The 26705-nt window shown below is 39.3% G+C and overlaps 1 protein-coding gene across 2 annotated transcripts in view; it reads right to left on the bottom strand.

Moving 5' to 3' along the window:
* ARHGEF10 (Rho guanine nucleotide exchange factor 10) overlaps window positions 1-26705 on the bottom strand; it is a 111780-nt gene that overhangs the window by 65906 nt on the left and 19169 nt on the right. The window contains exons 3-11 of one of the 2 annotated variants that reach the window (XM_066547288.1): window positions 17506-17676; window positions 15101-15391; window positions 14128-14191; window positions 12878-12957; window positions 11719-11775; window positions 8978-9141; window positions 5708-5824; window positions 4576-4690; window positions 2014-2126 (exon numbers count right to left, since the gene is read on the bottom strand). In XM_066547288.1, coding sequence (XP_066403385.1) covers window positions 2014-2126; window positions 4576-4690; window positions 5708-5824; window positions 8978-9141; window positions 11719-11775; window positions 12878-12957; window positions 14128-14191; window positions 15101-15391; window positions 17506-17676 — 1172 coding nt within the window. The remainder of the gene's footprint in view (window positions 1-2013; window positions 2127-4575; window positions 4691-5707; window positions 5825-8977; window positions 9142-11718; window positions 11776-12877; window positions 12958-14127; window positions 14192-15100; window positions 15392-17505; window positions 17677-26705) is intronic. The other variant, XM_066547289.1, reaches the window with a different exon arrangement.

Genomic DNA, 26705 nt, shown 5'->3' with positions numbered 1-26705 from the left:
TGCTCCCCCTGAACTGCTCCAGTGTTTCTGTACACCCAGCCCACCAGAGCCCTGCTGACCAGCAGCCAACCTCCCCCACACAGCTGCTGCACCCCTGCAGTTTGGCATCACCTCCAGATGTGCACTGCAGCTGGCATCCAGATGACTCACACAGGCTTTACATGCCAGAGGCCCGTGCCTGCTCCCAAGCACTAACACTGACCACCCACTGCACTTTGTACCATGGACTCATTGAGTGTGGTGTCCTCACCTGTTTCCCACCCACCTTTTAGTCCACCCACACAGAGGGTACTTCACCTAAAGGAGCACAGGAATACTTCAGGAGACAGCTGAAAGCCCTGTTAAGGCAGAGGTAAGTGATGCATTTGCTCCCCTCTGCCCATAAAGTCACCACAATCACCTCTCCCCTCAGTCACCTCAAAGAGGCTCAAGCTGGTCATTCACAAATGGACTCTGGCCCATCTATGCTGATTTTTCCCCACTCACCCTTCTGTCCTACTGAACACAGACATAGCTCCCAAGAACATGTGCTGCATCACTTTTGTTGGGACTGAGGTGAGGCCAGACTCAATTCTCCTTCTTGTGGGTAAGAGTGTGACACTTTTTCAGTCTTCTGATCACTGTGATCTTAGATGACTGAGAAAGGCCTTACCCACAGCATCCTTACATCCATCCGGTCCCACAGACACCTGTATGTCCAGATGGCCTCAGCTCCCCAGCTGCAGATTAGCCTTCACCCCAGCCAACCTGTCTCTGGGCTCATGGGCTGAGTCCCAAGGACAAGCCTCATCAGTGAAACCCAAGGCAAAGGTGGCACAGTTTTGACCCTTTATTACTAGGTCCGTGCCCCACCAAGCAGCGTATTGTGTTCTTCTCAACCTCCTTTTGTTGCCAATGTACATGTCAGAACCTCTGCCCTGCTGCCTCTCACACCTCACTAGCTGCAGCTGAGCTTTGGCTTTCCTAACTCCATTCCTGCCCACTTGGAGAACTCCTCCTGGGCAGCTGAGCACTATTTGTCATGACTTACACAACTATTACCAGTTTGCTCTAAACTACAAGAACCCTGGGTTTTTTTTGCAAAAGAGGGTAAATTTATTTGTACAAAACTACCCTAGTGAAACTCAAATTCCTATTTGGAAAGAAGAAAAGAACATTCAGACTGATACTGAAATCTCACATGATAATAAAATCTTACAGTAATGGAACACTGTTTGATAGTTGCTTTGTTACAAGATTAGCACTTCATTGTGTTAAACACAAGAGAAAAGTAAACCTCACCCAGGTAAAATGTAAAACAAAACAAAATCCCAAAAATATATGGCCCTCCCCTCAATTGCCCCTTAGTTTGCTTTTTTTTCTCATTGTCTTAAGGTACTGACCAACTAACCCACAACTTGGCACCACAAGAAGTTTAAAAACTCTCATACAGTTATTAGTTGTCATAACAATACAGTAACATGAACCCAAGGGATTTATTTTCAGCCAAAATTTCTTAACTGATGTGATTTCAGTATTTTTTGAAGCGATTTCCATAGTGACTATACAGTTTGAGGTGGAAAACAGCAAAATTAATTCTTCTGTAGACTTGACTTTACTAGGAATGATTTTTTTTTAACCAAGAAAAATCTTTGGATTCAAAGAGGATATTGTCTACATTTAAAATTAAAATCCCAGAGCACCTGGAACAATGTTTTCTGATTCAATAAAAATGCTTTAACTCTCTCCTTTTTTCACTCAAAACCATCACATTTAGTTTAAGTGTTCAGGTAGTGAAACAATATGGTTCTTATAGGTAATTTTATAATGCAAACCATTTTGCATGTCTGGGTGAATTGAGGACTGATGTAACTATATGCACACACACAAATTTTCAAAAAACTACTTATTCAGTTCTGAATTTGATGTTAAGTAAAATGCCAATATGTTTGAAGATCAAAGGCACCTAAGAGACACTGGTGCAGAGCAGAAGGGGAGGAAAAAAAGAAGACCGTACTTCCCAAAGCTTACTACCTGCTGCTGTGATAATCCTTCAGGCATAGGAGTCATAATTGCTTCTGCATGCATACAGTCCACATCAATAAATAAATTTTGCTCCTCTTCTTCCAGACAAGATGATCTGTGATCTACAAAAAAATAACCAAATATCAGCTTCTACATGTGGATTAAAAGAAGAAAAAACAAAAGAAAAGAGAAAAAAACAAAACAAAACAAGCAAAGACTCTATCATCTGAACACAGAAATAATAAATTTTCACTTACCAAACAAAAGAAATTTCCAAATATTTCTGTATCATCTGGGAAATCACATAAATGTTACTACCAATAGGTATTCTAATACAGAACACCTTTCAAAGGCATCCTAATATCCCACAGCTGCAGACAGCCTAAGCATCTTTTGCTTGACCACTGCTCCCTCCTCTCAGCCAGGACAATGGGGCTGTCCAGAGGGCAGGACATGACAACTTGGGCTAAAGCACTACAGCCCCAGGGACAGCAGTTTTAAAATAAATGATCCTAGGAGGAAACTGAAAACACCCATATTATGACCTAGCTAAAAAACATTCTATACAACCTTCAATAGCTGAACTAAAGTAACCAAGTTAACCAAAATGTTTTCATCAGAAAGGAGTGAGGGATTCTGCATTGCTCTGTGGGTAAAAATTTTACTGAAAAAGCACCACCGAAGTGCACTGATAGGTGGCAGTACATAGCCAGGCAAACAAGAAGACCCGAGGAAAGGAGACATAAAGAAAGAACAGTATGAGAAACTGTCTTGGAACAAAAAGAGAAATAAGGGAAGCAGATCTGACGTCTGGGAAAAACTTGTGAGTTTAGTTAAGAAATATTTCACTAGCTCCCTGCTGATTTGGAAAGTGGTTCTGAGATTCAGCCATCCACAGGTACACTGGGTCTGCAACCTAATCTCTAGAAATGTAAGAAGGAATGCCAGGTCCATTGTAACACTGCCCTGCAGATCATTTTCATCTATTCAACTGCAAGAAGCTGAGGATACACTTTTTCATCACCTCGTTTTGTGTCCCTTTCTATACTCAAGCTGTGAATTAAGTAAATTGAAAAGCAGTCAGAGGTCATGACAGAGATGTAAGATGTGTCCTGGCCCATACAGCAACTTTACGTTACTTCTCTCAATAAAAATATTTTGTTCCAGCCTTGTGGTTTTAGCTTCCTAAAATTGTAGTTTTATAAGCTGTGAAGTTACTACCATGCAATTAGTTGGACAGACACTTGAGCAGAAAGATACACTATCTCTCAGACTTATCCTGAAAAAGAAACAAGCTTAATTTACCACCTGTCTCTTGAAAAAATTACCTGAGGACAGCTGCTGCCATGGCTCATGACAAAGGACTGTCACTTGCTCTCAACTACAGAAAGAACACGAATACTTCTGTGGCTTTTTGATTTTACACTACTTTCTGTTTTCCCAACCCAAATTCAACATTCATCAAAAATCATCAAACTGATTGAGCAGTACAGTCTTTCCCCTACTTTCACTCACTCTTAAGCATGGAAAGCACGACTCCTCACCAGTGATGAGCTTTTTAAAATAGTCAGCTACTTCTCCACTGAAAGCCATGTCTTAACAGCACATTCTCCTGACATTCAAGAGTTATTTGATGGAGAGACCTAGACAGACTTAGTAACTGTGCTGATTTTGACTGGGGTAGAATTAATTTTCTTCACAGTGGCTAGTATGGAGCTATATTTTGGATTTGGACACAGGGGTTGATAATATAGAGGTTTTTTTTTTTTTTATTGCTGAACAGGGTATACACAGAGCCAAGGCCTTTTCTGCTTTTCATACTGCCATGCTGGTGAGGATATATGGCAGGTTGGGAGGAGACACAGCCAGGACAGGTCACCAAAATGACTAAAAGGATATTCCAGACCATATGACATCCTGCTCCATATATAAAGTGGGAGGAAAGAGGAGTAAGGAGAGGGGATGCTCGGAGTGATGGTGTTTGTGTCCCAAGTAACCACTGTGTGTAATGGGGCCCTTCTCTCCTGCAGATGGATAAGCACCTGCCTCCCTTGGGAAGCAGTGAACTAGTTCCTTGTCTTTCTTTGCTTGTGTATGGCTTTTATGTTCACTATGACACTGTCTTTATCTCAACCCACAAATTCTCACTCTTACCCTTCTAATTCTCTCCCCAGTCCTGGTGGTAGGGGAGTGAGCAAGTGGCTGTGTGGGGTTTGGCTGCTGCTGGGGTTACACCATGACAGTAACTTAACATCACTTCCATACTCCCATCTACCAGTACCTAGATCACACTGCTTGGTGGGACTTGTTATTGTTCTTAAATTATCCTTCTCTGTGGTCCTCAGGTTTCTCAGGGCACTCAGGTTCTTGCCCCAAACAGAAAAAACTGCTCAAGATGCATTGACCATACTGTCATCTGAACTGAATATTATACCATACATTTTTTATATATATCTGATTTCTTGCATCTAGCTCTCAGCTCCCACTACAAAAAATTGTTAGGCCATTGATCTTCTTTCTCAGAAATTACTAGAGAATGTAACATAGAGAAACGCTGTAAATAGCATATACCTTGAGAAATGAAAGATTTTGTCCGAATGAAGGAACGACCCTTCTTCACAGCTGCTTTTGTCTTTTCAAGTCCATCTTTGGTACCTTCTCTAGCAGCTCTCATAAGCTTTTGCATCTGCAAAATAAAAAATATAGTCTACATGTTCAGTGAATAATAGGAAAGCATCTGAGCCTGCACACTTTTAGGCTATCAATATTGTCCAAAGTCAAATGAATATATAATAAGTAGAGAGAACCATGAAAGCTCAGAGCCAAGCTCCTGTATTTCGAAATAAAATAAAAATTGGAGACAAGGACTTACTTCATGGCAATACTGTATGCAAGTCTAAAAGAGCAGAAATGCTTAAGAACCCTTCTGCATTCAAACAAACTTTAAATAGTCTCAAATGTTAGCTTACAGAACAAATACCTGCTACTCACAGGTCATTACTGGCCAGAGGTCTTGTCCATCTTTCAGTGTCCAAATAACTCTTCCAAAGTATTTCTGACCTAAAGATAATCCCCTAGACTCAGTTACATATTAACTATATTCTTAAACAAACACTGTTATGAAGGAAAAGTTACAACTAATAACTTCATTCATTGAAGAAATGTATTGATTTAATAAGAATTCCATAATCTTACAGTACACTACCACAGTCAAATGATATTTCAAGAAACAAAAACAAAAAAAACCCAAAGAATTTTGCTTTGCTGGAAAATGTTTATTAAAACACCCTTCTTTGTACTTCTTTCCCAAAATGTCACTACAACAAAAAATCCCCACTACTGTCAGAACACAAACAAAGCTACCTTGCTGCAATCAGGCAACTTCTGGGTTTGAAATTGAAGCTTTTTTCAAAAACCCAGTCTTTTCATACTGGTTCCATTCAGAATGGAGAGCAGGGAGGTTTCCAATTTGATCTGGTGTGGCTGCAGAGCTAGGGCTAGGCTAGCCCCATGGAGCCATGGTCTCAGAGAGACACTAGGGTTAACTTTACTTTAAGACTGCACAATACAAATTCAGCACATTCAGAATTCATTTCATACAAATTATTGTCTACTTTTTCAAGCTATTAATAAAAGACAACATTGTCTGTGTTGGAAAAGCAATTATTTAAACGTAGGTAGTTACAAAAATCAACTACACTACCTTCAGCTCATGTTTTTGCTTTAGTTGCTGAATCTCTACTGCTCCCACAGTGTTTGACATCAAATCTTTCATCTTTTTTTCATAATGCTCCTTTAAACGCGTTAGGTCATGAGAAAGCTACAGTGTACAAAAAGACACAATCTTTTCAAAAAGCCATAGTGAAAACTTCATGCTAAAGCACTCACATAAATCATGCACATTGCCCCATCTATCTACTGACACAAAGACAGCTAAGGGAAAACTATCACTGAGGGAAAACTATCACTGAGGGAAAACTATCACTGAGGGAAGCTCCAGTCCGAGGAAGGGACCATCACTCCTGGGCACTGCTGAGCTCCGCCAGGTGCTTTTCTGTAAAGACAGGGGCAAAGCCACTTAGGCACAATACAATTAATATGTATAAGAATTTAGTTGCCTTAGTCTATATCTTAAAAACCACATAGAAATGATACATCAGCCTTAACCCTAAGCATTATTCACTGGAGCACAAAACCTAGCCTATATTTCAGTCTATCCTTCAAAATAGTGAATCAGAAGAAATCTCAGAGACTGAGGAACCTGTGGAGATTGCTGGCACCTGAGAATACGGAAACTGACAGGGCAGTGAGTCAAGGAAGGAGACACTAACAGGATTTATGTTCTTGTGGTTTCCACATGCATCATAGTCTCATTGTAAGAACTTGGGTGTAACCATCTTGTACATGAATATATTCATTTGCAAGGTAAGGAAACTATCACAGAGAAAGGAGCGCTCTGGAACACGGAACACTAATTACCATTTGTTAAACATTTTGACAAAGGTAGATAAAAGAGGTTAAAACGCAACCAGGAAAGAAAAAAAAAAAAAAGGAAAATATTTGGCATGTACCCTATAATAGAAGTCCAGTGGAAAACCCCTCAGCTTGATATCAACAGAGAGATATTTGGCAAGAGATCAAGGCCTCAGGAAAGAGAAGGCCTACTGAGTTGAAAACAAAGCGACAGGCCCAGCACGTAGTTCCACTAGGCTGGGTCAGGATGCAATTACCTCTAACATCATGATTCTGGCATTAGAGCAGTATAATAAAGAATAGTATCTGGTTCACAGACAAGAAATATTTAACAGCACAAAAACCTTCCCTTCTTAAAATAAAATAGTAAATAAATAGAATAATAAGAATGATAATGAAAAAGTGAAAATTACATAAAAGAAATATAATGAAATGACTTTGAGGAAAGTCATACCAGCACTTAAAATTAAAAATCCCACGTCCAACCTTGCCATACTTTTCAACTAACAATTAAATTATAAGTAGGGCAAGTCCCTCACAGGCTCTGAAAGGCTACAGAAGGTGATGTGCTGGGAATATACTGTAATATCCATCACAGGACCTGAGGAGAAGTGAAAGTTAGTACAAGGAGTGGATACAGAGAAAATGTACATAAAGAAGAGTAGTGTCTGCCCATGCTGAAATGCCAATGCAGGGAGGGCTGGGGTTGGCTTTTTGGGTTTTTTTTTTGTTGTTGTTGTTGTTTTCTTGGTTGTTTGTTGCAAGGGTTTTTTTGGCAATGCTAAAGTTTCCTTCCTCACTCTCTGCCAAAACCCTTCCCTAATTTCCCAATTTCTCCATCTCCCAGCAACCCATCCAGGTGCAAGAGCCTATCTGACTTTTCCATCCACCACCTTAAGTGTTCCTTACCTCCTCACACCCATCCTCCCGAGGCAATCCCTAAAACCTTTTGTTACAGGCCTGAAAAAGCCATCTGCATGGCAGTACCCAAGGGCACACCCCTCTTCTCTCATCACTCCTCAGTCTCTTGCTCAGACACTCTGTGCCTGATCCTGGTGCAATCACGTTCAACCACTGCCAACAGTTTTCCATGACAGATCAAAGTATACTTTTCAGAGTTCCAAAAAAATAGCTTTAAACCTTGCTTTAAACCTTGCTTTGTTCACATATGTAAATGCTGAAGCTAGAGATAACAAGAAAATATTTAAAAAAAAAAAAAAAAAAAGTCAGCAGCCGTGTTAAGGCTTACACACTCACATGCAAAGTCATTTCCTAGTCTCTTCCAAGGTATTTAAGACAAAAAAAAAATCAAACTCCATTTTTTCAGTCTTGTTAGAAAAAACTCCCAAACAAACAGCTGCAACAACTTAAGATTGTTCTAGTCAGAATAAAACCAAGACAAAACCAGAGGATGAGCACTCAGCTTACAAAGTGCAGATTTGGGTGGGCTCAAGTCTTGCAGTTAACTGCTCACTCCCTGCTTTCCAAAGGCCTGCAGCAAGGATGGAGGTAAGGGGAGAGCAGATAACATGTACTGGAGGGAAACACAGACAGCAAGGCTTTTATTCTCATCAAGTTAAGAAGCCTGCAAAATGAAAATGAGGGTCCCATGAAATAACACCCTGTCTGCAACCCCCGCACATTCCAGCCACAGGGTGCTGAGGCAGCTCACAACACACAGTTGGTTGCCAAGTGGCTCTTGGGGGTCTGCCCCCAGTCAGCACACACTGGGGAGCCTCTCACAAAGAGGATACTCAAGGGCAGAAGAAGAGGAGCCAAGGCAAAGAGAAGGCAAGAGCCCAGGGCCTCTCTCCCTGTGCAATGGGAGAGGTGCAGTGAGGACAGGCACCTGTGTCACCTGTGCCTTCCTGCCTCCTGCAGAACACACGGAGCCAAAGGCACAAAACCTGAGAAGTGGCACAGATGGATCATTTTAATCATGCCACCTCTCTTCTCTCCTAACAGGTAGAACTCTCTTTGATTACAAAAATCTTTTACTTTCAGAAGTTTTTTAAGCTCAGTCACTTTCAAACAAGCAAACTGATACAGATCTAAGACAGAAAGCTAGGGAACACCGGCAAAGAGTTTTGTGACTTTTGAGCACCTAAAGATCCCAAACCATCAATTCTTGTCAGGCTTGTCCCCATTTATTTTTCACATTATTTTCCATATTTATTTACCACTTACACTAATCCAGCAAGTGCAAAAGAAGAGAAGGCAAGGAACTGCCCATAAGCAAAAACAATCTCATTTTTAATTGAATTTTTATCCAATTTGAGTTGTATCTTTTTTGTACGAAACTTCTGTTTAATATTTTCTTATCTTGTTTTCCCTGTTACATTTTTTATGTACTGTCACTTCCACACTGATTCATATCTCCTTTAAAAAGATGCTGTTGGCATTCGAAAGTGAATTGAGGAAAAAAGAAATACAGGTGAGAAAGGGAAGTGCTGGAAACCAGGACAACCTCAATGACTGAGCAGCACTGCAGGATACATACATGTCTCTTGTGGTTGCCTCGCAAAAAGGAGCTGGGAATTCCATTTTTACACTCAGAATCACTCTGTTCTTCATAGCTTTCAAACTCACTTGAACTCCACCCGTATTCCAGTGAGCTGTTTCCACCATCATCACCATTTTCAACATCATCATAAATCATTTCCTCTGCAAGAATTAAACCAAAATAAAAAAAGCTACACTGAAATGTATGTTTGTTCAGACACTGGAAAACTTACTCAGGATATGCTACAAAGAATTGTACAGATTTCTGTATGCACATTAAAAATTTTGAATTAAATCCAATATTCAAATAGCCAAAGTGGATTGTCTTTGTTGAAACAGAGTACTACAAAAGGACAGTGTTATGGGTACACATCATGATCCTTTTAGAAACATGTGCTACTCAAATGACACTGTTGTGTCCAAATCCCACAAGACTATTTAGAACTTCAAAGGAAGTTTAAACTCTAACTGTGAATGCACATCTGCACTGAGAAACATCATCCTTCCATATTTAAGCTTGCCATTTGTCCCTAGGGACATAGTAAAAAATGCTAAAACATGGCAAGAATCAAATGAAAAGGTCACCACTTCCAGCAGAACAGGTCAGACCAAAGCAGCAAGAAACTGTGTTACACAATGGTGTTTTATGACTCATCACCACCAGTCACTGGACATCTCCCACACCTGGCAGCTACCTTGCTCATTATTTACTCTAAAAACTTGAAGTATTAACCTTTTCAAGACATAACCTTTTCAAGTCTATATTACAAAGGCTGACTGAAGTACCTCCCGTTAAAAACACAGGGCTTTCTATTGGCACGGATGTCAAGAACACAAAACTTACTCAAAATAAAATGGAAAATTTAGAGCCAATTTCTTAACAGGAAACAGGAATGCACTCTACCTGCAGCATCATATGTCAGTACAAGTGGAAAAGTGTGGACATTTGTCATGGTACAACACTTCTATCAGGAACCACTATTGTCAGAGATTATGATGCAGCATTTACAACTGTCTCCTATTAAATCCAGGAAACAGCAGCTGTGCTTTTATTATAAGATTGACATTTCATTTAAACAGAGAAAAAATATGTACCCAAAAGAAAAGCTGATATATTTTACACATCCATCGAAACCCTGGGTTTTAATATTAACATTGGAATCCTCTGTGATAATTGTAAAGAATTGAATTAGTCTAATGTGGAAGATTCAGATTTTTAATCTTTTTTAAAAAATCCCCATGCATATCAAGAGTGTCCTTAAAATATTGCTACTGAAGAAGACATCTTAATCTAGCACAATGAGTAATTTAAAATGATCATAATATGTCAAAATAAATCAAGACTTATGCAAGTCTAACTCCTGTGCTGTGAGCTTTGGGGCAGGATTTACCCCATGACTAGGTGAATTTATCTTGTCCATGTGGTAATGTAGATTGTCTGACTGAAACTTTTTTTGGAATAGTTGACAAAATATACAAATAATAAACATCAAGATCATGAATGTACGAAGATATAACTTCCCTTACTACCTATTTCCTCAGAATCTTTCAATGTCTTAGGGGACAACATGAAAATCAAAATTTTGATTGATGTCTTACTGGTTAAGCTAAAGATTTGACCAGTATGCTCAGTAGAGCTTTGCCCCTTATCCCATATCCCACCTAGCTCAGGCACCTGGGCTGGGTGTACTTGTTTCCTGACTGATCAGCAACAGCACAAAGATGTCTCTGCTCAGAGCAGCACTGAGGGAACTTCTAGTAATATAAGCATTCAAGTCATGAATGTAACACAGTACATTACAATAATAAATTTTAAAAATTTAGTAAAAAATTGTAAAACACCTTGCTTGAACACAACTAAGGAAGGAAAAAAATTAACTGTTACAGCTTTAAAGATTAATGTGGGTTTCACACAGGAAAGTTCAAGTGTTTTCTTGATTCATTAACAATTTCAGTATCAAAGACCTACACCCTCCGAGAGCCCTGATGAGTAAGATGCCGAGCTCCCAATAAGCCAATTCACTCACAGACAAAATCAGTCAGCAGCAACTGATCTTTAGGCAGACTTCACTATACCCAGAAACTGCAAAACAAACCTGAGTAAGAACTCAACGAAATATGCTTCTTGAGCCCTAACTCCATCATTTCCAGTAAAGGTAAAATCTTGACTTCAGCAACTACTTTGAGATCTATTCTGCCCCCTCCAAACATGGTCACAAACATCAGGAGCGAACCACTTCAAAGCTGAAATAAAACATTTGTGTAGAGTCACAGTCAGGATGGTGAACAGCCACCCTGGACCATCTCTTCCATTATCAAGCATTTATATATTGAAGGGGACTTTCAAGGAGAGAGCTTTTCTCTATAACCATGACAATGATACATTATCATACATCATTTAACTATTTAAAATACCATTTTCCTAACCATCTTGACTTGTTCAGGGCACTACAGCTACAACACCCAACACTAATTCTCTAATATGCAGAGTACTCAAGCATTTGGAACAGTATCTATAAAACAAAGTAGAATTCAGCTTCTGAGAAGAGCAGTGTAGGAGACCTGCTGAGATAGTCTTTTAAGTATTAGTATAATTCTGAACTCTGTAAGACCTACCAATTATTAACGCAATGGTAAATCCATTTACATATATTTTAGGCACTTAATGAACATATCTGTTTAGTATACATGCACATAATTCCATTTTGCATTGCTTTCAACATTACAAAGACCTCAAACCTGGTTCAGAGTCTGAATCTTCTCTTGGCACATCATCATAAATTACCTCATCCGGGTCTAAAATCAAGACAGAAAAAAACCAAAAAAAACAAATGAGAAATTTCCTAAAATTTGAATGGGACCAAGTGTCTAAGAGGCATTTGGACAAAGCCCTTAACATGCCTTTAGCCTTTGGTCAGCCCTAGAATAGTCAGGCAGTTGAAATGCTGTAGGTGTTCTCCAACTGAAATATACTATTATATTATTTAATTGGTTATATTGGTATATATTAACACAATGGAGATATGACTCACTCTCTACTAGTATTTTGTCTGCACATCTAATCGTTCAAATATTGTAATAATGCACAAATATTGCAATAATGCACAAAGCAGTATATGGTGTTTTTGAAATTTCAGTTTTATCTGCATTGCTTATGATGACCTTTGGTAGCCAAAAACAAAAATCCACTTCAAAAGCTACTGTTTCTCCCTCCTTCTTACAAAAGTACGGAATGTCCTCTGCCTGTTCAAGGCTGCTCAATGCCTTACTGAATGGCTGTAGAAAAGCTGAAATTGACTTTTTAAAAACTAAATAATGTAATGATTATCATAGTAAATTAAGAGGCAGAATGACAAACTCTTCAGTCACTTCACAAAATACGTAAGATGAACACCAGCCCAGTGGGAACAGCTGAGAACAGGCAGGATAACCTGTCCTCAAACCACACAGTCTCTGCTCTGGTTTAAAATGCAGCTGCCAGCTAAGAATCAACCGCACACACCAAGACAGTGGCAATTCCTTCCCTTCCTCCTCCTCCAAGTACTTATTTGCCACTACTGCACAAGAAGAGCAATTTCAAATACAGTCACAGATCAGACTCTGAACTGGAGCTTATTTCCACTGCACATGCATTGAAGGAGCTAAATTACTCCCATAACACATGATTCCACAGACTCCAAAAGGTGTAAAAATCAATGTTAACTTTATTCTAAAATACAATTTTATTATACTGTTGAACGTTCTACAGCTTGGTTCTGGAATCTATCTAAAAACACACAATAAAAGTGAACATGGACATTCCCATAAAATCTGTTTGTGCACATAGACACATACTGCTGATCACAACTTAAAACTGACCACCTTCCACAGCTGTACTTCAGTGCTCACTGCTACTTACTTTCCATCCATGCTGTATTTGCAGGATCTGCAACCCATTTGGCCAGGGCATCATCCTCTTTCTTGGTCTGGTTATCTTCACTTGAAAAAGAGGCCACAAAATAAAAGAACTAAAAGTTACACTACAGTGTTTTTAAACATACATAAAGACAAGACAATAAATTCTGCCCTCTAGTTTCCACTCCAAGGCTGCTGATTAGTCAAAAATGTTGCTTCAGTGTGTAGTTGGGTGATGAATAAGCTATTCTAGTTAATAGTCTGACAATTTTAGTCAGAAAATTGAAAACACTTTCTTTACAATCTTAAAAAATACTCTTCTTTTGAGTTCATCTATCAGAACACAGGAAATTCTCTCAGAAACAGTGAAGTGAGAGCTTCTTTTTCATGGTAAATAAGACAAAGATATTCTGGGTTACATTGGGAGCCATCAGGCAGAGCTGCTCCCCTTCTCCACCTGGTGCTGGTGAGGCTGCTACAGCAGCATGTCCAGTCTTGGCTTCCCAACACTCCCCTGCTAGAGAGCTGGGGAGAAAGTGAAGCTACCTCTAGAGAGATGTAGAGAAACTGAAGTCAAGGACTAAAGCATATGGTTTACAAAGAAGGAGCTAAAAGACATGGAGATTATTTAGTCTGGTAAAAAGGATGTTATGGGATGATCCAAGAGTAGCTGCAAGTATCCAAAAGAGAACTACAGAGGTGAGGTATTCAGGGTTATTTTTTTGTTTGGGTTTGTTTTGGGGATTTTGGGGCCTTTTTTTTTTTAACGCCAGACAAAGGGGGAATGGTCAATAGACTGCCCATTGGGAGATTTGGTTTAGGACATTTGGGGAGGGGGGGAGGGAAGAGGGGCAGGGAAGGTAGTACAGGTAGTACAGGAGAGAAGACTGCTTGAGGAAGCTGCAGCACCTCCATCCTTGCACGGTTGAGGGCTCAGCCAGCAAGGCCATGGTTGATCTGATGGATCCTGCTGAAAAGCAGCAGGCTAGACCAAACCTCCAGCAATCTGTTGCACCTGACATTGCAATCACTCTAGAAAAATTCAACCCAGTGTCTTCAAAAATGTCATGCACAGTTATACACACCAGTGCTGATTTTTGTACACAACCAGAATTACAGGAGTAAGAAAGTGAAAAAAACCTAACCAACAAACATGGAAGCATCACAGAAGGAAAATAAAATACTTATCAAATGTAAGCTTTCTTAGGAATTAAGGCTTTGCAAATCATTAAAACATGATGAACTGGCAATCACCTATTCTGAGGGTCCTCCAGGTTTACAGAATTATAATGACATTCTTCAGTTGCTGACTGTGTACCTGCCAAGTAGGAAAAAAAAAAGAAAGCATTTGCAAAAACATGTCAGTTTGGGTCAAACTGCACATTTTACCATAAGAAACTGATTTTACTAGATCATTGCTAAAGAATAATCTCCTTCCTTGCAATAGTTTTATTCTTACCCGTGTTTAAAAAACGTTGGAAGTTTCTTCAGACCATGCACTGAAAGCTAAGTAATTCAAAGAAACAGCCATTTCTTAGAGGAGCTGTTAAGAGGAAATCACAATGCCTAATGCATTTAATTCTCTCTCTCAAACATATATTCCTCTACAAGTAATAAGGACCACACAAACATTTGCTTTTACTTGACAGTATTCCTAATAGTGGCAAAAAAGAAAAGGCTGGAATAAAGGCTGGAATTATAGAAGAGCTGCTGCCCAGTCAAAGAAAAGTATATTCAAAATACAAAAAGAAAAAGGCAGGATATGGGCAGCTTTCTTTTCCTACTCTCTTGACATTAAGCTGTCAACTTTCTCAACTCTGCTTACAAAATTGATCTCTTATTTCTGTAATAATCCATAGTTATTTCCCTTTCTAGTTTCCTCTTCTGTCTAAAAATTGTACTAGAAGACAGAGAATTCATCAAATCATCAAGGGAAAAATCCAACAGCAACTCTAAATCCACAAGAACAGGAAAATAAAGGAACAGAAATGCATATAGAAAAGGCAAAAGGGAGAGGAATTTTGCCAGGATCTAGGAAAAACAATAAAAGGTATGAGAAGAAACCATTTGGCTTGAACACTGAACTCTGGATCTGGAAATTATTTCATTACATTAAAAAGGAATTAGCATTAATCATACTGACCCAGGGTGAGTGCTATACAGGTAAGGTACCTGAGGTTAACCAAGGGCTCCCTTTCAAATCAAGTAAGGTGTGCAAATACAGTACCTTCCTCATCTACAGAAACACTGCGTATGATGACAGGACTGCAGTACGCTGGCACTATCAAAGGTAGGTTGGATGGCACAGCATATCCACAGGGGACAGGAACAGAATATCCACCAGACAGGCTGGGACTTGCACTTTCCTCTGGAGGACTTGGTTCTGGTGATGAGGATGGATCCTTATCTTGGATTGGGGAAATATTTATGACTGAGTAGGGATTTACTTTGGCTGGAGTGCCTTCTGCAGCAGGTTCTGATGCTTGCAGCTTCTCAGTGTTTTCTAAATTACCATCTCCTTTAGTTGAAAGATTAAACAAAAATACAAAGTTTTAGTTTTCATACCTCCTCAAGCTGCTCTAATAGCTCTTGGCAAGTATGCTAAACACTGACCTGATCTTTTCTATACAAGTTGCTTACAATCTATGACTCAAAATTGCTAACCTCCCCATTTTACACATGAGGAATGCAACAAGAGCAAAACAAGATGAGTTACAAAGATGCCTATGGAAAAACAGTAACTTGACTGACATAAGCACATGAGTCAAAACAGTCTTAAATCATAAAGGTTAAAATCTGGATTCTAGATGAATTTGAATCTTACAAACAGAAACACAAGAAATATTTTAGGGGTAGTCATAAGGACAAGAAAAAGTCATGGAGGGACATTCCTCAAAGAGCAGTCCTGAAAATGCTCTCTTAAGAAAGGGAGGAAGAAAATAACTTCACAAGTTTTCCTCTTTGTAAGTGTATTGTTTTCTGTTATAGAAAGTTCCCAGTATTTTTGAGACAAGCTGAGCTACAGCAGAACCACAGGGCCCTCTGAAGGGAACTGCAGAACTGTGTCCCAAGTGATCAAATGATTTTAAGCTGTAAGCACAACTTCACAATAAAGGTGAGCAAGCCACAGATGCTCAGGGAAAGATGGTGTTTAAATTCCAGGTTGTCAAACTGCATAGCACCTGAAGAGTTACCTATTTTTAATTGCCATAAGCACAGTGAATCTATTTACAAAAGGAAATTGGATTAAAGTAAGCAAAATCAGCTGTTAGAAATTTGAGCATAATACAGCAATTTCCAGACTACACCTCAGCACTGGGAACATCTGCATCTGTCATTAAAAATGTTTCAATATTTAGCAAAACTTCTGTTTATGAACAAAATTCATACACTCAAACTCTACTTAGTTTTATGCACAACATCTCAAGCTCAGCAACAGCAAGCTTAGCTGTGAAACAGCTTATTTCAAGCCATCAATGTGCCTTAAGACCAGCAAGGATACACAGTTTTCCTGTAGCATGACACTCAGACTACGTCCAATCCATTGGTTTGGATGTCACACTTTAATGGGAAACCTCATGGGTTTGTGGTGGTGTGATGGTCACTTGCCCTGCCAGATCTACCATGACTGTAACTGGCAGGAATATTCAAAACACTTGCATGGTATTTCCATGTGTGAGAGACTGGACTATGACTCAAAACAAACTGACCATTTTCAGGGGAGCCTGGGTGCTTCACTGAGACCAGGTTTCCAAGCCCACAAAGAGAAGGCAGTGAGGTTTTGGGCATGTAATGACAAACCTTGGGTCTGCATAAAACAGAGGGGGTGAACTTCCCACCACCAGAGGCTACAAACTGGGCTCTGAAGCTGGCAGGAGGCAGACCTTGGGGAGAGGCTGCCCAAATCATGGCCAAACTGCCCTCCCTTACACACACAGCCTCCTCCCAGGGAAGGTCACATTCACACAAGGCTCACTGACATTAGAGGCAGCTGCCTTGGGAGAGCTCATAAACTTTCAATTACCCCTGAAGTGCCCTCGGACTCATTTCTGATGCACATGATCAAAAGATAGTGTAGAACTTCACCCTTGAAGAGGAGGTGCTTGGGCACTTCCATCTGAACCTGAGAGTGTATTAACCCACCAGGATTTTTCCCCCCCCTCTGACAGACAAAGACCTTCAACTGTAACTTCAATCAAGTGTCATCACAGACCCATGGCCGGTGATTATGTATCTTCCTACTCTTACCCTTTCTTTCTCTTTCTTCCTTCTTTCCTTTTCCCTTTTATGTTTCCTTAAGCGGGTGGTATTTTTATGCTTTAATATTGCCATATTACTTTATATAACAATAACCAAAATGGCTACATATATGCTTTCCATTACAACCAAATTGTTCCAAAATAAACCCAACATGTGCATATTTACAAACATCAATCTTTCAGTGTTGTTCCACTCCATACTGCTCCAAGAGATCCATTAAGAAAAACCTGAGTTACCCTCAGGGTGGACCATAACTCCATGGAAAATTCTTGTTAAAGTACTTTTATTGCACTGTCAAGAAAAGGCATCCTGTGATCAGTCTTGACTATTTAGCCCAGTGGAGGCACAAACCAAGGCACAAACCTGACTTACCTGCAGCACCAGCCTCCTGGTGCTCTATGTAATTTCCAGGACCAGGAATAGGTGGCACAAGGGCTTGTCTGTCTGCTTCTGGTATCTCATCTCCACTATCAAAATCAAACTGTTCTCCCTCATCCTCCTCTTCATCATTCGGGCCCGCGGCTTTTGGTTCATGCTCTAGAACTGTGCAGAAAGACACACCTTTGTTTGTTTGCTCTCAATAATGATTTCATGGGACCAGTAAATGCTCCACATTACAAATGAAGCTTACACAATGAACCCTTAGATTTTTAGGTTACTGGAACAGAACAAAAGTTGATTGATATCTTGATAAGCTCATGCAGTTTTCAATAAATCCTTTAGTGCAAACAAGGAATTTACTTGGAAAGAAATAAACAAGTAATAATGCAAATACTCTTGCTTTTGTCGTAATGAGCCACGAGATTTTTAGAAAAACACCTAAACAGCCAAATTTTAAACAAGAAAACTTCACAGATTAATTTATTTGCACAGGGACTTTGCAACTTTAAAACTTCAAGTCATTTTTCCTTTCTAACTGAAACTCCTAAGTCTATTCTTTCCTAACAGTGTCCAAATACCAGTGACAATCACTTAGTTCACACACTCCAACAGAGACCAGCAGATTGATTTTCCTACTCCAATCTGAGACAGTTTTAAACCATGCAACATGTTATTAGCCCTATTACCCCACACATGTGCATTCTCGTGGAGGGAGGGTGTGGAACCTTTGAGGAAGTAATGGCTGAAATAATGACATCCTAATTGGATAGGAAGGGTGGGTTTGGGTTTTCTCCTCTTTGCTTGTGAAGATACTGTAGCACAGATTTGGCACTGTACATGGGGCTGGGGAGAGGGAGCAGGAAAAAGTACACAGCAGTTTCCCCCCATGCTACTGGGGAAAACCCATGAAAATGTAAATCCCTTCATGTACCTACAGCATAAAACAATATCCTAAAAAAGATAAAAGTGTAAATACACAATTATTTTATAAAAATTTACCTGAAGGTGATAAGCTTCCCCCCTCCATTCTCAGGTAACACAAAATGAAAAATAAGTCTTGCAAAGATGATTGGATCTGCTGCATCATGATGATGTTATCAGCTATCCTACCATCCAGAACACATTTTTTTATCTTTATGATAAAACTCACAACACCCCAAAGCTCTAGACTGCTTAGATTGTCATGGTAATCAGCATTCCTGCCAAGGCTTCTGTTTCTTCAGGCAGGCTGAGCCAGCATATTTTACCACAGCCACAAATAACAAGATCTTTCATGCAGCCTCTCTGTTGGAGAAAAAATCAACTAATTGCAAAAATAGTAAGGAACAAAAAACCCGGTTTATCCTGCATTTATTGTCATGTGTTATGGCTGAGGCAGCAGGATATTTCATTTTATTTTGATGAATTCCTTTCAAAAATTCTCCTGCATGAAGTCAGGCTTCTCATTTTTGCTTTGTCCATTAGCAATTCCTCTTTTCCTGAAAGATGCAAGAAATTATTCAGAGCTCTTCCAAGTGATTAAAGACAAACATGGCATTCTTCCTGATTCAGCATCCATCTGACTAAACTGTAGTATTTGTTACTTGACTGTGTAATGGGGAAAAGAAACAAAAGAGGGAGAAAACGTCTTTTCAAGATTTGTAAAAAAAAATTTAAATTGGACATACCACCTATTTTTTTTTTCTGTTATGGCTTTAACGCTGCCCCTCTTCATTCATTTCAAAACATTTGCTTTGCATCATAGATAAACAAAGCACAGAACCTGATAAATGGGACTAAAGCCTGGAAAGATTCCATAATCACATCACTGATGGACCAGCGGGTTAAGATTACAAAAAAAGACAAAAAAAGAAACAATACATTGTCCATCAGAAAGGGAATACAGGAGACAAACAAATATCCTCAGTTCAGAAAGTTTTAAAACTGTACTTCAGCTTTGCATTATTTCTACATTTGCTTAATTCTGCAGGCATAAAATTTAGCCTTTTAAATTTAAAGATACCTTCAATCTTATATTAAATAAAAATATTCTCCTTTAAGCTTTTAATACCAAGGACATACTATTTCAATTGATGGAAAAAGTATTTTAACAACAAAAATAAAATAAAAAGAGGATAGGGGCTTTTTGCTTCAACTTAAGACCTGATCAGAACATCAGATAAATACAGATTATGTCACACAAAAAAAATACAAATTCCTGTTTTGAAAATACCTATTTTCCACAGTTCTTTGTGTTATGTCACAACAACACACAGACAAAAGCTCTTTTTAAGTGCTACAATTAGGAAGACAGACAGCAGTTAGACCCAGAGTGAATCCAGCTACTAAACACCACCACAGGTCTTGCAAAATTTCATGCTCATGAAGAAAACCCCAGTTCCTCCTACCCTTTATCTGAAAATCAAAAGGATGAAGCCAAATAGTGCAAATAGTGCATGAGGAAACTGTTTTGCAGAAAAAAAAAGGGGGGGGGGGGAATAGGGGGAGTCTGATGGGTATGTGTGTGTGAGGGAAGAATTTTCAAAGGCACCCTCCCTTGCAAAAAACTCACAGAGGACAGCTTTTTTTTTTTTTTGACATAATTTTAAATGCACTAATTTTTTTCCTGAAGTAATAATCACACAATGCTTAGAATGAGTCTGTCTGGAATTCCAATAATTAAATTAGTTACTAAAAATTCAATTTTCCCTTTCATCACTACTCACATCCTTAGCTTTATGTGTGCCAACCAGTGCAATGAGAATACAAAAACTGATTTAACTTGTTCATCTTACGGCAATATTACTCTGAGAGCTCTTAAAATGCTTCAGGGAAATTCTCACATTTCTAAAAATTTCCATTTGGAGTTTTCAAAATGGAAGAGAAATCTGATATAATGGAAGCATTGTCTTCAAGTTAAATTAAGTAAGAAAGTGTTAATTTAGAATCAGAAAAAGGAACGCATGTTCTCACGACTGTGCACAGCACACAGATTTATGACTTTTTTTGTGCTTTATTATCCAGTGAAATGACATTTCTTAAGTTTACTTCAGAAATAAGCTCACTTAGGCTGTGTTTACAGAGACCTGCTGGGGCATAAGCAAATTTAAAAAACATTTGGTTACTCTGCCAATTACAAAGCATTCTTGGCATCCTTTGCCTTCCCAGCCATTAACTAAGGAGTTAAAGGAATGACAATAATTTTAAAGCCCAGATTAAGTCAGCAAAGCTTCATTAATAGTTTTCTTAAACAGTTTGTTTTAGTGACATACAAGTAAGATAAAACAGCTCTGCACTTAGTATCAAGTGCATTTTGAATAAAATATGAACACACCTGAAATCAATAAAAGCACCCCAAATGTCTGTCTCCCCTTGCAATCTCAGAAATACATCACGACTCAGAAGAAGTCATCTGAAGAAGTCAACTTTCTTCCAAGAAAAAGCATGATAAAGGAAGAATGAAATAGAACCCCAAGCAAAAATAGTTCAGCAGTCCAGGGCATGAGAACAATAAATCTGGAAGCCCTGGACATAAACAGGGAAGCTACCACCAAGAAATATGAATACTTTATATTTTAAGGTTTGAAAAATATTTTTAGAAGTGGAAGCCTTCTGTATAATTAAGAATGTCATCTTTGCAATCAGTTGTACTCTTTTTTTTTTTTTAAGTTCACAGACTACTATGGAACAAAAAGCAGAAATGTATCTATTATATTTAAAGAACTCAATAAATATTTTTAGTCGCTTCTACCATACGACTGATGAAGGAAATAAGTATACAATGCTTTAAATGGCATATATCTAATTATTATTTAGTAAAAAAATATTAATAAAATTGAACCTAAAACACACTGGCAGGAGGTGCCTGCTCTTATTCTAACATGCAGTTTTATCTTTTTTTTTCATTATTTTGGATTGCAACAAAACACTTAGGACTGCAAAGACCTACCTTCCTTTCAAATGGATTCCCCAAATGTTTCAACTTTCTACAAATACTTGAGTGTCTTGAAATACACAAAACTTATTAGTAAAAAAAAAATTAGAATGTTACTATCCCAGAATATTTTGAGGTAATATAAAATTTGCTAACTCACACAGGTTACAAGTCAAAACAAACTGCCAGACATGCAATCTAAATGCTTATTATTTATCCTTGACACATTCCATACATTTCTCTGATGAGACACCCTTTCCTTTACAAACCTCTATTTCTAGACAATTAAAATCTGCTGAGCTCCTTATATAAGTGTACAACAGAAATAAGTATTGAAAGCATGCAGATACCAGGAAACAAGTGATTTTTTAAAATTACCATTATTTTTATAAAACTAACCATTTGGGGCCAAACACACCCTGCTGACTGCACTCCAGCATAAATGGGCTCTCAAGCTGTTCTCTTTTTATTTCAGAAGAGATTTCACAGCAGAGGCTTGGCGTTTGTCAGGATGGTGAAACTTGTGCTAGGAAACACTCATGCCTGCAGAAGCTTCCAGATTTGGCCAACTTTGTAAAATAACAGCTCCCTCAGCAGCAACTTGCAGACAGTTTCAAGAAACTTGGTTGCCACTGGACAACATCTTATTTCTCCCAGTTTGAAAGCACTGCTTAGGCTGCATTCCTAATGCTAGAAAGCAACGTAGTATTTTCAATCACTCATCTCTCTCCCACTTGTGACCACTAATTCTTCATTTCCAGGAGAGAAACCTGCAGTTAAATATTCTTTCACTCTGGTATTCAGCTGACACATCACTGTTCTGCCCTTCTGAAAGGACACCTGCACCAGCACCTGTGCAGGGAGAGTGGTGAGGTGCAGGGCAGGGGGACCCTGCAGGGGAAAGGCTGACCTGTACGAGCACTGCCACTTCCCAGGCACACAGGACAGCCACCAGCACACCACTGGCATCCATAAAGCACCTCCTCACACAGTCACACAGGTGGAAAGTATCTGTTCTTCTGGGGGAAAAAAACATGTAGGACAAACTGTGCGCATAAAAACACACGAGTGCTCCTTCCCATGGGAAGCGGGTCAGAGCCAAGGACTTTCCCTTTGCACTCATTTGCACCCATTCCCCCTGCTCTCACAGCTGTGCTAAGCTGGCTCTGCAAGGAGCCCAGGTCCTTGTGGCACAAGCACGCTGCTAATTACACACAGCATGCACACACATCCAAAGCATGACCACAATGTCAGCATTACCAGTCTCTGTGGAAAACAGTTACAAAAAAACCTCCAACCAAACTGAAAAGTATACATTCATGCAAAAATTGTTTCCAGTGATGGAAACAAAGACAAAACCACATGAATTAACAGGCTTTCCCTGCAAATAAATAACAAAGAAATAAGTACAAATGCCTCTTTAGTATTTTGCAAATACACACACTACATGCTAATTATGTTGTTGAGCATGCACAACAGATATTGTTCTTCTGGATAAAAAAACAAATTCAAAACCAGAGTCAGAAGAGTAATGAATCTGCCTGCTCACGTTTCAGAGAGCCTGCTAACTACAGCATGCCTAATACCAAAAAAATTGCATTCCTTGAAATAAAGCCCAGGTCTGTGGATGTTAGGAGAGATTTACAAATAGCAAAACCCTGAAGTTTACAAACTACTCACAGTGCTAAAAGTTTAAGTCTTAATTACCTAAAGTTTAAAAGAACTGAGTTGCAAAAAATCAAAAGTCTAAAATAACAGCATTAAGACATGAATCATGCAGTCCAGAGAAAAGCAGGAGCAACACCAGCAGACTTGTACTCCTTTGCAAAGCCTCAATGTGCTTTTCAGTGCTGGCTACCCGCTAACCAGAAAGGCAGCTACGTAAAATCAGTGTATTATAGCCATTTACTTTAAATACTCAGCACACTGGTATTGCCTATCACCCCTAGAAACACAGATCAAGCCTGGTCCTGAGGATGTCTTTTCTACTTCAGCACCATATTAGTGTAGGGGGATAGAACAGAAGAAAATAGTGTAGAAAGTAATCGTACCCCTACGGAGTTGCAGCTGGGCCAATTAGCAAAGATTAGGAGCAGGCCTGATTTTAACAGGCCACAGCTGTAACCAATGAGAAGAGGAGTGCTATAAAAGAGTGGGGTGGCTTGTTGAGAAGGGAACTAGAGTTAGCTGGCTGCTTTGTGAAGAAGAAAGAGTCAGTGCTCTGAGGAGATGCCCACGAGAAACACCAAGAAGGTATGAAACTTTTGTGATGAGACAACTGTATGGAACCCCTGCAATAAGATGACAACATATTAGCACATTTTGACATACGAATTTCCAAGAAATACCAAGAAATTTTGCTGGTGCTGTAAGGAAAGCCTGTACAGACGTTATTTGGAATTCTGCATAAATATATGAGAGATCCCTCTCTATACTAAAAATCACCTATCCATACTAAAGGCTACTAGCTTTCCATCAGTATTCAAGGAATACCAATAATCAATAACCCTCAGTACCCCTCAAAGTCACCCATGTGAGTTGGTATAAATGCCACCAGACAGCTGAGCTGGGGTACAACAGGTCTGCTGATGGTGGCTGTGCAGCTGAGCTTAGCCTCAGCAACTGCACACACTATCTGCTGAACTCACCTACAATGTGCTGCCAAATGGACAATCCACACAGGAAGAGGAAAACCAGAGAGCTCCAACAAAACAGAAATCAAATGGCAGACAACTACAAAGTCGTTGAGAAAATTAAATGTCCATCTCTGGTACTGCAAGCATGTTAGCTAACCATAAGGCACAGATTATATATGAAGGAAAAACAGAAAACTTTTTTAGAAAATGCAGTTTTGACCATGTAGTTGACAATTTTATGAAAAAATATTTTTTTTAAGGAAAATTCCACCAGTGAGAGTAGCCTGGCTTGTTATTTACTTCTGTATTTCTTTTTTCTGTCAGTTTTAACTATTAATATCTAGTTTTCCAAATAATTACTCTTACTTTGAAACAATTGCCATTTAATGCTTTGAGGCATATGCATTTCTCTAATACAGTCTATTTAATTCTAATTAGCAATATCAAACTGCTGAATCATCTAGCAATACCTTGTACCAAAAGCTCTTTAAAAGTAATTGGGAACCCTATGAAGAAGAAGGCAGCCAGATACACCCTGGAGATCTGAAACAGGGAGCATGAGATCCCACCTCTACTGAAAGAAAGCATACAGCTCAGGTGCATAAACTGACCATCATACTAATGAAAAGCTGAAAGCCAATCAGAGCAAAAGCTTGAGTTTTGAGGCCTTGTATCATTCTAGCAACATCTTTCTACCAGGATGACACAGTCTGGTTAAGAAGTTAGCAAAGAACTTGACTTCATTTTTGGGTCGTGTTTTTCCCTCCACCCTGCCAGCAATTGTACATATTTCCTAGAGTGAACTTTTGGATGACTTCAGCAAAGGGATGCCGAAATCCTGGATCATTGGTCCAGGCTGAACAACCTTTTGTCTAGCAATGTCAACCCTTAAGCACTCACTGGGTCCCCCCAAAAGCACCACTTAGAAGACCTCAAATCCTCTGACTCCAACAGCTGCTGACACGCAGCTGTTCATATGCTCAGCCCACCTCTGGAGCAACAGTCCAGGCAGGGTCAGAAGATGCACGCAGCCCCAGCAATCTGGGTGTCCTTTTGGACACACGCTGCCAAAGGTTCCTTGTTCCCAACAATTACAGCTCCTCTAACACTCCAAGCACTGCATGCAACCTGTTCACATGTTTAAAAATCATTAAGATTTAACTATTTGTGTTTTCCCCTTGATGAATTCTGGACAAAGAAACAAACTAGGTATTAAATTTTTCTGCAATTTACTGTATCTTTTGCTTAAAAAAGTATGAACTAGAACAGAATGGTTATGTCCTGTAAATCCAGGACAATACTGGAAATACTTTGGATTTCAGATGGCTTCTTACCTCCTCATTTCTATGGTTACCCCTTCATCCAGCCTAAAGAGCACTAATCAGATAGACTGATTTGTAAACTCAGCATAATATATGCAAAAAATGACAAATCCATTATCTCAGCAACTAATGAGGAGGGAGTTTTATAGCACCTTTTCTTAGTATTTATTTTAATTATTATTTGAACACATCTTGATCTTCTTTTCCCTAACATAGTAATGTCCAGTTTTATCTCAAAAAAAAAAAAAAAGGAGCCAGTGGAATTCAAGCAAAAGAAGAATTACTCATGAAAACAGTAATTCTTAGATCACTGAACTCTGAGGAAATCCTAATTTACAGTACCCTTTTAACACATCTCCTACCAGAAATCCTATCACCAGTGGATACTGGGCAACAATGGTGTTTCCTTGGGACCTTTCAGTCCAACAGCCTCAGAGCCCTTCTCACTGCCCCCCTTTCATTAGCCATGGAGAGGGAGGGAAGCTCTGTCTTGGCCCCAAGACTGGTCAAAGAAAACCACCATAAGCAAACATCGCGATTCAGACCTTCAGCCAGTCCAGATGGAAGTCAGGAAGGAATTTCTTCCAATATAAAAAGCCTTGTTAAGAATTGGTTTTGTGTATTTGTTTTCCATTGCCAGGTTTTGGTGGTCCAGAGGCTACAGTGGTGGCTGCTGTGGTGAAAAGCTGCCAGAAGCTTCCCCCACGTCCAGCAGAGCCAACGCCAGCCAGATCTGAGAGAGCTGCTGTGGGGAAAATGAACTCCATCTCAGCCAGACCCAAGACAGTTAGCAAGTGTTCTCCTCATGCAAATAGGAATGGGTCACCATCTGATATGCATGGGAAAACAGCATTCCCAGCCAAAGTTAATTTTACTTCTACTTCCCTTTGCAACACAGGAGACTGATAAGATCCTCTGGACAAATAACACTTAACCAATTCACTGCTCCCAGGGCAGCACCTGCATTTCCCTCTGTTCCTCTTGCCAACATACAGAATAGGGAAATACAGAGACTGGGAAGTCATCCTTCAGTTAGCATCCCCATGGCACAGGAGAACAGGCATCTTCCCTTCCAGCCCCTAGAGAAACTTCTACCAGCATAAGGTTATCCAGAAGGTTATCCAGAAACTATCATGCTTTCCCCTAAACAAAGTTATTGAACTCAACAACAGACTATTTAACAGTAAGATTTTCTTGCAACAACCCTTCTTCTTCAACAACCCTACTAAATCATTTTCTGTATTCATTTTAATGAAAATATGGTAAGGCTAGAAAAATTATTTCAATGATGAAGAAAAAAGAAAATCTATACAGGGGGTT

This window comes from Molothrus aeneus, chromosome 3 (genome assembly GCF_037042795.1).
Source record: "Molothrus aeneus isolate 106 chromosome 3, BPBGC_Maene_1.0, whole genome shotgun sequence".
NCBI lineage: Eukaryota > Metazoa > Chordata > Aves > Passeriformes > Icteridae > Molothrus > Molothrus aeneus.
The sequence above is the reverse complement of the archived record's forward strand: the minus strand, read 5'-3'. Positions and strand labels throughout refer to the sequence as shown.